The sequence below is a fragment of the Pyrus communis genome, chromosome 10 (assembly GCF_041283825.1).
Source record: "Pyrus communis isolate YQ-2024b chromosome 10, ASM4128382v1, whole genome shotgun sequence".
In the NCBI taxonomy this organism is placed as follows: Eukaryota; Viridiplantae; Streptophyta; class Magnoliopsida; order Rosales; family Rosaceae; genus Pyrus; species Pyrus communis.
Window position 1 is genome coordinate 27,671,005 of NC_142574.1, and position 12,768 is coordinate 27,683,772.

Here is a 12,768-nt window from a genome sequence, read left to right on the forward strand (position 1 = left end):
CTTGCCTGAATCATTTTAAATACTTTTAGAATTTAAAAATATTTTTTCTAAAATTATTTTTAGTTATTTTAAAAATATTTTCAAACGAGCCAAAAAACTATTTTTTGTTCAAAAGCACTTTAAATTGCAAATTTTTTAAAATATATGTGTTTTCTTAATCTAAATTTTTTCTTAATGCTAATTATTGTCAAAAAAAAATTTGATGGTTTGAAGCTTTTAGTTATTTGAAAAATACATTCAGATGGACTCTTAACTTACTGGTAAATTGAATAAATAAATTGTAACAAAAAAACTAGGCTTAATTTTGCAATGGACCTAAACTTGATTCCGAATTTAATTTTTGGTTTGAAGTCCAGTATTAGTTTTTTCTGTACTTTGATTTAACCATGTATTATATTGTTGGTTCTTTTTACTAACTTTATCTATTTTTCTGTTCAATCTCACTCACGTACATGAGTTTCTCACATTTTATGAACAATATTAGCCCATAAATTGACGAACAAATAAAGTAATTATTGTATTAAATACATGTAGTATGATAACAATTATATAAATCAATGTTACGGTCTGAGTCCGAGCTACATACAGATCTACAGTAGAGGCATTCACATCATAAAGTAAGTTGATTATACGATTCAGTTGGCCTTCGGGTTCAGAGTAATGATTTATAAGGACAGTCAAGGGTAATTGAATTTCAATTAGAGGTGAAATTCTTGAATTTATGAAAGACAAACAATTACAAAAATGTTTGCTAATGATATTTTCATTAATTAAGAACGAAAATTGGAGACTCAAAGACAATCACATACCATCGAATTTCACCTTAAGGCTCCGCCAACCCAATGGGCTTTGTGATGTCATTTATGTTTCAGCCCGATGCTCTTCTCGAAGAAGGATCCTCTCAGAATCCTCTTTGCGAGAATTCTCAAATCGTGTTTATTTAACTTACATCAGCCAATTTTAGTCAGTTATTGTTTATGTTTAATTTTAAATAAAAATATTTAAAATGATTTTTGACCGAATCGATGAAAGAAGACGATATAAGAATATCCTAAATTCTCATAGAAAATATCCGAAGAGGATCCTTATTCGCCCCCTCTGTACCCAAAAAACCAATAAATAGATCCGACCGAATATCCAAAATCCAAAAACAGTTACGTAATATCTTTACACATGAACGGTTGGGATCGGTCAAAAGACGGAAAACCAGAACACGTGTCCGTCTCCCATTCGCCCCGGTAGCAAACCGTAGATTCAGAACTCTGTATCGCGAATTCAAAAGACGTCACGAGATAGAAGAAGAACAGAAAGAGAAACAGAGATAGACATTTGATACAGATTTTCCGATCGCACAATCATCGACATTCTCGACCAATTTGAAGACTCGGAATCGCTGGTCCGGCGAGGGCTGGCTTCGTAGATGCAATCACGGCTCTAATCAAAGCAATCACCAGTATTAAGATTTCGAGAGGCAGCAGAGAATGCATGAGAGCCTTCACTAATTCGCTGCTTGCATGCCCTTCGTTTCACGGCGGTCGCGGTGCCCTACCATCCGCCGGTGGGCATCCATCCGATCTCACCTACCTTGCCGGCGGCGGTTGCTTCTGAAAACGACGACCGCCTGTGTTTCCCCTTCTGGGTTTTGAGTGTACTTCGTTTTTTATTAAGAAGTAATCAATGGTTACGGTTAAGCAGCTTCAAGATGGTAACTTTACGTCGCAATTCCCTCCATTTTCTCTGCAAGGTTTGTGATTTTTCTTGCTTTTGATTTGATGGGTTTGAATATTTCTGATTGAATTTGATTGGGTTTTATCTGCATTTTATTTATTTTTCTTACATTTGTATTGTTCATGTTGTTTTTCAAGGATCAATCGGTTTATATATTCAGAAGGACTTCAAATTTTGTTGCTTTTATCTTTCCCATGGATTTTTTCGAGTGTTGATGAAAGAATTTTCACAGGTATAAAAATCCCCTTGTATCGTTTTAGTAGCAATTCGATACTGGATAATGGTTGTGTTGGAGGCATTTCGTGTGTGGTCGAAGAAGAAGGAGGAGAAGAAGGAGAAGAACAGAGTGTATTGGATTCTATTCTTCTTGCGCAGGTACGGTTCATTACAAACTATAAGTTATAACCTTGACAGTTTTAGACTTTTGTCCTTGATTTATGTGTTTTTTCCCAATTTGGCAGTGGGAAGATCGAATGTGGAAAGGTCTGTTCAGATACGATGTGACAACATCTGAAATCAAGGTCTTTGTTACCCTATAGCCTGGTGATTCTTGTAACATTGATGATTTAAGTAAAGGCACTTATAGTTGGAGATGGTCCATGGCTTGTGCAGGTCATCGGTGGCAGGAAGAAGTTTATTGCTCAGTTTAACGAAGGATGGAGTAGGGATTTTATTCCAAGGATGGGCAAGAACAAGAATTTCTGCCAAGAAGATGCGTTCAAGTTTAGTTGGATGGAACGGCAAGAGGAGCTACTCTTTTGTGTTTCAAGTGGTGAAAAGTCAAACCCTGAGCTTGTTCTTTCAGCTGCTGTGCCTGATTGTGCCTTATTGATTGCTATCAATGTAAGGCACTGTTTATCTATTTTTGTCACCTGGAATGATCATAAGTTGATAATCATCTATTTGAAATGTCACCTCAGATGGTGCAAACCGGTGATTGTTCAGTAGCTATACCAAATGATCTTAACCATGCAAAGTGTAGATGTTTATTTGTCTTTTGATTTTATATCTTCTTCATGTAGACGCAGAGGCATTAGAGGCTCTTAGTATGTGATGAATTGTTTTGAGGACTTAAAGTTTTGTGGATATCCTGAAATCATGTATCGAGGTAAGAACTAATCAATCCTTTGCTTATTTTTCAGGCATCCCCCGTGGAATATGGTCATGTCTTGTTGGTACCACATGGCTCTAAAATTATTCACCAGTACCTCGATAAAAGGTCATTGGAACTTGTCCTGCGCATTGCTGTTGAAATAAATAATTGCTCTTTTCGCCTATTCTATGACTATTCACCTAGTGCTTCTCCTTTATATTTCCAGGTACAGAATGGCTTATACTGGTTCCTTTTCTTCTTCTTTTTACAATTCAGATCAAAACTTAATTTTTCTCCTTGCAATAATTAAAAATACAATTGCGTGCAGGCTTGCTACCTTCAAATCCCTTTGCCTGTTGAGTTCATGCATTTCGATACAATATTTGGTGCTGGGAAAGAGGGGATGCGCATCTCTTGTGTTGCAGATTACCCCATTAAGACCCTCGTATTGGAGAGCAACCACTTTAATACTATGATGGAGGTTCTTGCTGAGATATGTTCGTGTTTACAGCAAAAGCTCATTCCATACAATCTGCTAATATCTGATCATGGCAAAAGGATATTCTTATTTTTCCAGGTAAATGGCTAATTGTTTTATTTCAGCTGAAAACCTCAAATTTATTGTGCATGTTCACTCTTCACTGTGACAGTGGTACAACGAATATCTTGCTTTTGTCTATAAAATACGTCCACAGTTGATTTGCGTACTAACGAATTTGTTTTATGCAGCTACATACATTAAAAGACTCTTGTACCCTTTCTGCTTGGGAGTGTGGGGGGTATTTCTTGTTTAAATCGAGGTCTGAATTTGATCAAGCTACTGAGCAGGCTCTGCTAAAACAGCTAAGTACCGTCTCCCTTGACGACAAAGGTTTCCAAGCAGTGAAGTTGCTCTGTTGCAGCATTGCGGGTAAGTTTGTATGTTGAATTTGGGAGCTGGATTATTACCCGTGTTGCTAAATAACGAAAAACAGAGTCGATGAAATTCTGTATTCGGATGAAAGTGTACAACTCTGTAATCTGGGATGAAATGAAGTGTATATTTTTCTTATTAATGTAAAATCTATTGATGTATGATATGATTCCGAAAAATCATTTATTCGCTATGGAACCTCTACTTTCCCTAAACCCTTGACATGTCCAAGATGGGTCACAGATTGATGGATTTGGATCCTCTCCTGGGCCAATGGAGAGGATCCTCCTGACCAAGCATTGTGGACCGTTGGATTTTTAATGCTTGGTCAGAAGGATCATCTCCATTGGCTCAGGAGAGGATCCAAATCCCAGATTGACATCTAGTTATCGTTACCTCGGACTTTTGCAACATGGAACCTCTACTTCCCCTATATGTCCGAGATGGGTCACATATTGACATCTAGTTATCATTACGTCGGACTAATGCAACGGTTGGTGGTGTCCAGTTCAGGGAAGTCATCATAGACCGGCACTTTACCTTCTTCTCTTGTACTGCTGAGAAGAGTTTGTGGAACTTAAATCTGGCTTCTAACATGTTACAGATTGCAAGGTTTTTCATCCTCTCATATTAATGTGCACATGATTGACAATAGCAGTCGAGATAGCGTATGTGCTCAAAAAGTCCCTTTCTTTTCCTTTGGTATTGGGTTAGGTCAGTTAGTCATGATAGTATGCCCGCTTCAATGCACCCCAATTCGAAATTCCAGTTAGTCATTTTTCTAAACAATTTTTTGGCTCCTTGTGATATGGTAACAAGGCAAATTTCAAAATTGCCCCAAAACCTCAAAGCAATTACATGAAGTCTTAAGAAGAATCTCAATATATATATATAACATAACTTCAAATTAATATACAGCTACATAAAACAATTATGAAAGAATTATAGTGGAATAATATAGTGAATACAATTTCACTTCCTCAATTTTCATGCCTCTCACCTCCGTCTGCAGATTCATCGGATTCTCTTGTGGTAGACTTTCCGCTGCAACCGGCCTCTTCATCAAAACTCGGAGCTCCTTCCTTCTCTTCTGCTTCTCCCCCGAAAACCTGACTACTTGTAAAAGAATTGTCTCCAGCATTGGTACGCATCCACGGTTCGTGGAGTTGCAAGGCATACTCCAAGTGCCACAGAACTTCCCCCATTGTTGGCCGGCTCTTCCCCTCATCAGCGAGACATTTCTCCGCTATCTCCCCAAACTTCTTCAGTGCCTCGGGACAATAATTTCCTTCAAGACGACGGTCAATGATGGTCTCAAGGGACCTCTTTCGTTGCCACATCATTGCCCACTCTGCAAGATTGATCTGATCTTTTGGCAAGGTTGGGTTTATAACAGGCCTAGCACAAACAGCTTCAAACAGCACGACACCAAACGAGTAGACATCAGATTTCTCTGTCAACTGCTGTCGTCGATAATATTCAGGGTCAAGATATCCGAAGCTTCCTTTAACTGCAGTACTAACATGGGTGTGGTCCAAAGCCGGACCTGTTTTAGACAATCCAAAGTCGGACATTTTTGCGACAAAATTTTCATCTAGCAGTATGTTGGTTGTCTTAACATCCCTGTGAATTATTCCCCTATCTGCTCCAGTATGAAGGTAATGGAGTCCTCGTGCAGCACCAATGCACGCTTCTAGTCGTTGCTTAAAAGTCAGCGGTGGGAGATCACTCCCAAAGAGATGGCTTCTAAGGGTCCCATTTGCCATGTACTCGTAAACCAAGATCATCTCATTTTGTTCTTCACAGAATCCAATCAATGACACCAAATGCCTATGCCTGAGCTTCGAAAGCATCTCAATCTCCGTCTCAAATTCTGCCAGTCCTTGCTGAGATTGGGGGTTGGCTCGCTTGATCGCTACGAGAGTGCCATCATCAGTCTCCCCTTTGTACACCTTACCAAAGCCTCCAAGTCCAATCACTAAACTGTCATCAAAATTATTCGTTGCTGCACGAATCTCTGGTAACATGAACCGCTTCCCAGCTCTGATAGAGGCCACACAACCAGAAGGATTCTGGCTTCCTGCTCCCTTGGCATTGACATTGCTGTTTAAAATGGAGCCATTAAGGAATAACGGCCTCCACCGAGCGGGGGTGTTTTTCGTGTCACTTGATTTTCCTCTCAGTCTTTTGCAGAAACAGTAAATGACAATGGCAAGAATGGCAACAGAAGCGATACCTGCTCCAACTCCCACCCAAAGCATTTGATTTTTTGAACTCCGTGGTGAAGTAACACCTGAATCATACTTCTCAACATACGCGAGATTCCCATTTCTACTGAGCTTGAAAATCTCCAAGCCATTCAAGAGAGCATCAGTTCCTGCAGCCCCAGCTGCTGTGTCAGGACCCAATTGAATCCATAGTGTGTCAACTTTCGGAGACACCACATCGAAAAAGTCCCGATGATACGCTTTGTTCTTGCCCCCCGCACGGACAAAAACATTGAAATTATCTGCTGCAGTCCTGTTGTTTATGTAAATTCTGAAGATCCTCTCGTTTGCTTTGTCAAAAATCAGCTCGCAGAAATGCAGTCGAACTAAATAATCGAAATCAGGATGAACTTCAAACTTCCACGACATGTTGAACCTTTTCTCCAACACTTCAGTGTTGACCATAGTTCTTGCAGTTTCATATACAAGAAGAGGCGCCACCGAGGAATCATTTGCGGATGAAAAGGTAATCTTTGAACTGTTATTGATTTTCAACCCGGCATTTTCTGTGATCATGTAGCTAGAATCCACTTCCCATGTTCTCCAAAGATCTGCATCCTGACCGGGATCAATTTCCAAACCCCCAACATTCAACCTATACATAGTCTCAATCCCTCGCCAACTTATACTCTGATTTGCACCATTTCCACCCACTTTACTAACTGATCCTGCAAAGAATGTATCCACCGCCGGAACAATTTCAATCGCATTTACGAATCCAAATGACCCCTTAACCGGGATGAACTCCAAAACAAGTACATCCTCTTTGATGGCCAAAATGTACTCCTTAACCAAGAAAGAAGTTAAATTGCTCCCTGAACTCAACAAGTACGCATTTTTTCGCGATATCTCACCCGAAACACTGAATTCAGACACCAACTTCAGACCATTTGCAACAACTCCAAATCTAGATTCATTCACATTGTAATGATCAAATGGGAAAGGACAGAAATGGAGCCTAACAAAATAGCTCCCCCGAGTACCTGGGAACGAGTAGTTCAAGCCACCATCGAAAATTCGCGCCGTAACGTACAGCGGCTCGTAAGTTGTTGAATCAACACTTGAGGGAGTTGTGGATGCAGCATTCGCAGGGGAGCTGAGGGTGATGTTGTTGTTGGGGTCTAAGTCACCAACCCATTTCCTACCACTCACAGTGATGCTGGAATTTGTGCCACAATTTATCAGAAAAGATTTTGATTGAGCTTCTGCAATCCTTGCAAATGCAGAGAAAATCACCAGAAAAAGCAGCCCAAAAATCTCCCTGACCGGAAGCGCCATCACCAAATTTCTAAAAGTGGTATTTTTCAGTGAAAAGAGAGGTCCCAATGGAAAAACAAGAACAACCCAATTTCCAGAAGAGCTCAAATTATACTAAAACCATGAAAAACCCCAACCTTTAATTTCTCAAATTTCAACAAAATATTGAGAAACCCCATCAAGGTTTCAACTTCATCACTCATGTTTTTGCATTTAAATTTCCTTGTTTAGAAACATGCCTGCCATGAAGAAAGACTGGTTTTTCTGCAAATTTATATTGCACTCTCAGAAATCAGCAAACCCAATTTCTTTGCAGATCTGAGGCAAGAAAATATGGAGGGCAAAAAGCAAAGAAATGTCACAAAAGGTGGCAAAATTGACAAATTTTTCATCAGTGAGACTAACCAAAGAGAAAAACAGGAGAAAATAACTTGAAAAAAAGGATTACAGCAAAAAAGATTGCAACAAAAGGTGGCAAAGGTGACAGATTTCTCCACCAATGCAACCGAAAATTCAACAGAACAAAAAAAAAAGCTTGAAAAAAAAAAAAGGTTTTTGCTTCAGCAATGGGGGGTTCTATGAGAATAAAGAAAACAAAAGAAGAAAGGGGAACATGGATTGCTGATGTAACAGAATGGAAATGTTTAATTCATCTTTTGCTTTGTCCTGTATATTTCCCCAAAAGGAACCAGGAATCTGACAAGTGACAGCATTAAATTTCTGCACTTTATCACTACATTTAAACTCTTTAAAATTTTAAATTGTAACTGCTGCAACAGGTGGTGTTTGTTAATGCAATTTTCATTTTCTGGTCAAGTTTTGTTTTTTAATTTAAATTTGTTCAAAGTATTTATTATTATTTTTGTTAATTTAGTGAGTGAGAGTTTGTAGCCGTTTGCAGCCTGAGATGGGGTTCCATTATTTATGAAGTGGGTCACATGCTCATGTCTGGAAGATGACAAACATTTGGAATAATATACTTTGTATTTATTCAATTATTGTTCTTCTAAAGAATTTTCAATGTGCCTGAAATATTTCGACACATTAAGTATAACAATATAATTTGTTAGACTCTTGAAAGAAAAAAAATTCAACAAATTGTATTATAATATTTGGTGTGCAGAGTTGTGTTTCCAACACACTTAAAATTTTCTCATTCTTATGGCATATTTCTATTCTACCTCTTGTTCTCGAGAAACTTAAGTCATGAGACATTATTTATTTATGTACTATAATATAAGTTGAAATTAGCGTATTTAGTTAATATTAATAATAGATAGATTTTTGAGTTATAAACTTAAACGTGAGGAAAATTCATTCCTACCGAAAAATATTTGAAGAAATTGTTAATATCCCATGACATCGTGAAATTCGAACCGAAAACTTCTCTTTGTTTTATACTTATCAAAAGCGTGGTGTTATTTGCATATTTATTTTTATTGTTTATATAATTTTTTCGATTTTCAACGGTCAGATTAAAAGAACTAAAAATGATTAATGGATAAAAATTAACAAACGTGCGTAAGAGTTAAAAGAATGGCATGTAAATGATCCTACTCAATAAAAAATGAATAAAATAAAATAAAAAAACTGTGATTTTGTAGTTTGTACTGCCCCGTACTTAGAGTGTACTTGGAAATCTGTGAATTTTGGTCAGGAAAAAAATAGAAAACAAGAAAATTAATTGTGTTTGCCATTAATTCAGGTGAGCCATGTTTCTGTGTTTTGCTATGTCTCCGGCTCTTTGTTTTTGGTTCCATGAACCTTTCCATGTTACATTTGTTACGTTAATCTGAACAAACCTTGGCTTTGTCTGATATTTCAATTTTTGAAAGGGGACAGGATGACAAGTTTTGGAAAGCAATGTTTCATTAGATGAGATCGACGGTATGAATCTTCTAACGTTACTCTGCTCGATAAGCAAAGTCTTTGGCTACCTCATCTTTTTAAAAATTTGTAAATGAATCTACTAGTAAAAACTAAAAACCCATGCTTTTTTTTTTTTTTTTTTTTTTGGCATGGCTAGGAAGTTCTCAAACAATTTAATTAACAGCTAATCAGTGACTAAACAAAGTTACCAAAACAGTGATGGATAGAGAGGTTGGAAAGGGATCCCTTTCGAATCCCTTCCACTAAGTTCATTCATCTGGACCATTGAAATTTGATCCAACGGCTACAACACAAGGGGTTCTATTAAAAGTTATAGTAACATTAGTCGTTTGATCAAATTTTAATGGTCCGAATGGATGAACTTAGTGGACTTGATGGAAAGGATCCGGAGAGGATCCCTTTCCAGAGAGGTTATGACTTATGACCCCTTGGAAGGACATGGACTAATAGGTATAAGTTGCCATCCAACTTTAATATTCTTTTAAATTTTTATCCAAGATGGGTAGATTCTTATTAGGTAAGATTTTACTTGTTTTGCTTCTCAACACCCTTTCAAAAACACTTATAATACTTTATGTATACTTTTTAAACAAGTTTTCTCCACTTTAGGAGGGGAAGAACTAGATAAAATAAATAAATAAATAAAAACAAAACAAAACAAAATTCAAACTCCTCATAAGAAAACGAGCACTTTACTCTTAATTAATTGATTTAACAACTGTCTGCAATTCACAATACTGTCTACAAAGATTAGAACTTAAGTTAATGCAAGCCCCACCGACTTCATCATTCCGCTCCAACAGAACTTTAGCACGTGCGGGTTCGTAAATCTACCATGCAACGCACCAAAAAAGTTAGAAATGGATAGCAGCTGAAGGGAAATTTCCTCAAAACACTGTTAATGAACAGTATTTTTCAGCTGGCTTTTAGTGTAAAGAAATATGGAGTCTATTAACTTGAAGAAAACAAATTTTGGTAAAACAATCTAAATCTAATCCAATGGATGAAGTGACTTGCAGAAGAGAGCCACAAAAAGTTCATAATTTAAGATTTGACGCGCCAACAACCTTGAATATTTTTATCTTAATTTAATTGCATGGTGATCTTATGAATCTTTTTGGTCTTTAAATTGTTGCTAGCAATTGTTGATGATGGGTTTGTCAGTTTTTGTCGTATATCATTGCAGAGGTACTTGGCATATCTAACCCATATGGATTCCAGTTTTGATTTACTGTTGATTTTGGTCCAAATTCGCAAATTTTTTTGCATGTTATCTAAAATATTTTAACGGATAGCATGTTGGGTTTTTATCTATATATTTCTTAAATTATTGTAATAGTTTCGAATCATTTTACTCTACTTAATAATAATATTTTTTTTGTAGATGATAATTATTGAGTTAACCCTAAAAATTGGTACAAAAGGGCAGAGGCATAAAGGAACAAAATTTGGTTGTTCTTTCCGGCATAAAGAAATACAAATCTTTAAAACAATAAAACCTACTAACCAACTAATAAACAAGAAATCAATCAATTCATACCAAAAAAATGCAGAAAGAAATGAAACACAATCCTACGAAATTGCATTAGTGCCAAACCTAGATCAGCAGAACAACCAAACCATGAGCAATAATCAAAAGGACAACCACCCCACCAGAAATATTAATAATTTGTTGGCCAAATTGTTGTTGGGATTATGATTTCCCACATTATTTTTTTTCTCTCTTTTTATACATTTTTGTTCATTTTTTATTCTTTGATTTTGTCGTAATTTGCTGAATTCAGAGATAAATGTGTGCATGTGGAGAAAATTGGAGTACATAAAGCGAAGTTCCAGTAGTTTTTATTTCGCGATTTAAGGTGTGAAGTTTACTAATTGTTGCAATTCAGAACCAATAACTTAAAGTTATCAATTTTGAGGCAAAATTAACATATCAAGAACACATGTGATGGTAAATTAAACTTCCTACAACAATTACCAAAATCATAATTTTCATAAACCTTGCAATGCGCGTATTAAGAGAAAGCGAACGTTCTAGAAAGGACTAACTCATAGCATGGACTGATTCCTTAACCGTTAAATCCTTAATCAAGTATGAAACAATTATAAGTTCTAATTTATGTTATAAGTTGGTAGATACTGGAGACCCAAAAAGAGCTAACTTCACACTCAAATGCTCCCAAGTCCAACTCATATTGCAAAACTCATGTTCCACCAAAAAAAGCCCAATCACGCCAGCGAGAGTTGACTTAATTGGTAAGGTTCATATCTTGTGTGTCACCTAATCAAGGTTCGAGTCACGCTGCTAACAGTTCTCGTTTGTGCTGATTTATAAATTCCTACGTAAATCTGTACCGGTGGCACCTCGCAATTAATGTCACGCATAAGTCTTTCTGACTCGAAATTGTGGGTATTGCATGACGCTGGTAGTGAGATTCCCTAAACTTTTTTTTTTCACCAGAAAAAAAACCCCAATCACCACAAAACTCCCAAGTCCAACTTATAACATAAGAAAACACTAGTAAGAGAGTTAGAACGCGCACCCGAGATCTCATGTTCAATTTCTCATTTTCCCGCTTAGCATTGAATCGAGAGTCAAAAGAGATGATGTAACTTTTGGTGCCAATGGAATACTATGTGTTGGGGAACATGATTGTATGGGTCCTCTGGAATTGGAATGCTAGAAAGAGGGGCAGAAGCTGAAGAGAAGATGCCCGCAAGAGCCTATACTTTAGTGACAAAAATTCAAAAGTAATAGGACCCATCACAGCTTATAATTTGCTGGAGCCTGGAATTATCAATCATAGATAATGATACAACTAACAAGCAGGCCTGTCTCAAAACATATTAGGTGCAGAAAATTAGATGAAGTTCATTTGATTAGGTAAACCTTAGGCCATTTTTAATGGGATTAATGATACTTTGTCTGTCAGGTGTACTAGATTTTGAGTTGAGATCCGCCGGACCTCTGTTTTCGGAGTCGAGGGATTCGGAAATCCGAACTGTTCAAAAAAGGGAGAGATTCAGGTCGTTCAAAAGCTTGGTTTTATGTGAAGTGAGCCAGTAAGATTAACTAATGAGGTCCCAACATTTAAATTGAGGGGGTCCGGTTTTTTGAGTCCAGGGGTTCTAGTCAAAAAAATCCGAAGAGGATCTCAATTACATGACAAAATACAACAAGTTAAAGATTTAAACTAAAGTTAAGTAGGAGGAATGATTATCATATAAAATAAAAAGTAGAAAGAGACAGCACTTGTGATGATACAAACATGATTGCTTAGATTAACTAAAACACTTGTAAAGATTCTTGACTTAAATCTTGGTCTTACACCAGCGGTAGGATGCGCCTCAACTAAATTAATCATCTAATAGAAAACTTAATTACATACGACCTCCTCCATTCTTTTTAAATTACCTAAATTAAATTTGAGCACCATTCATTGACTTCCCATTGGTCCTTAAATTACCTAAAGTCTTTTTTTTTCTTTTTTTTTCTTTTTTCTAACAAACAATATTATTCTACACTAAGAGGGAGGAGGTGGGCTCAGCCTCACAATGAATTAGTAATAATTTAGTTCAAACTCGTATTTGGTGAGACTTGAACCTAAGATATATCATTT

At 36.9% G+C, this 12,768-nt stretch overlaps 2 protein-coding genes across 2 annotated transcripts; one reads left to right on the top strand and one right to left on the bottom strand.

Annotated features, from left to right (window-relative positions):
- The first annotated feature begins 1,256 nt into the window (after positions 1-1,256).
- Positions 1,257-3,895, top strand: LOC137729337 (GDP-L-galactose phosphorylase 2). Its single transcript, XM_068468262.2, has 7 exons — positions 1,257-1,744; positions 1,961-2,103; positions 2,190-2,249; positions 2,341-2,571; positions 2,871-3,047; positions 3,150-3,398; positions 3,551-3,895. Exons 1-7 carry the CDS (start codon positions 1,678-1,680, stop codon positions 3,746-3,748), a joined length of 1,125 nt encoding a protein of 374 aa, XP_068324363.2. The 5' UTR covers positions 1,257-1,677; the 3' UTR covers positions 3,749-3,895.
- Positions 3,896-4,600: 705 nt separating this feature from the next.
- On the bottom strand, positions 4,601-8,062 carry LOC137728785 (putative receptor-like protein kinase At1g30570). The gene has a single exon (XM_068467550.2). It carries the CDS (start codon positions 7,277-7,279, stop codon positions 4,715-4,717), a length of 2,565 nt encoding a protein of 854 aa, XP_068323651.2. The 5' UTR covers positions 7,280-8,062; the 3' UTR covers positions 4,601-4,714.
- Between the last annotated feature and the right edge of the window lie 4,706 nt (positions 8,063-12,768).

What these genes read in the sequence shown, in the direction of transcription:
- LOC137729337 (XM_068468262.2), top strand. Translation starts at nt 1,678, where the DNA reads ATGGTTACGGTTAAGCAGCTTCAAGATGGTAACTTTACGTCGCAATTC. An exon ending in ATTCTATTCTTCTTGCGCAG is followed by an intron (nt 2,104 to 2,189) that starts GTACGGTTCATT and finishes CCAATTTGGCAG; the next exon opens with TGGGAAGATCGAATGTGGAA. An exon ending in CCTTATTGATTGCTATCAAT is followed by an intron (nt 2,572 to 2,870) that starts GTAAGGCACTGT and finishes CTTATTTTTCAG; the next exon opens with GCATCCCCCGTGGAATATGG.
- LOC137728785 (XM_068467550.2), bottom strand. Translation starts at nt 7,279, where the DNA reads ATGGCGCTTCCGGTCAGGGAGATTTTTGGGCTGCTTTTTCTGGTGATT.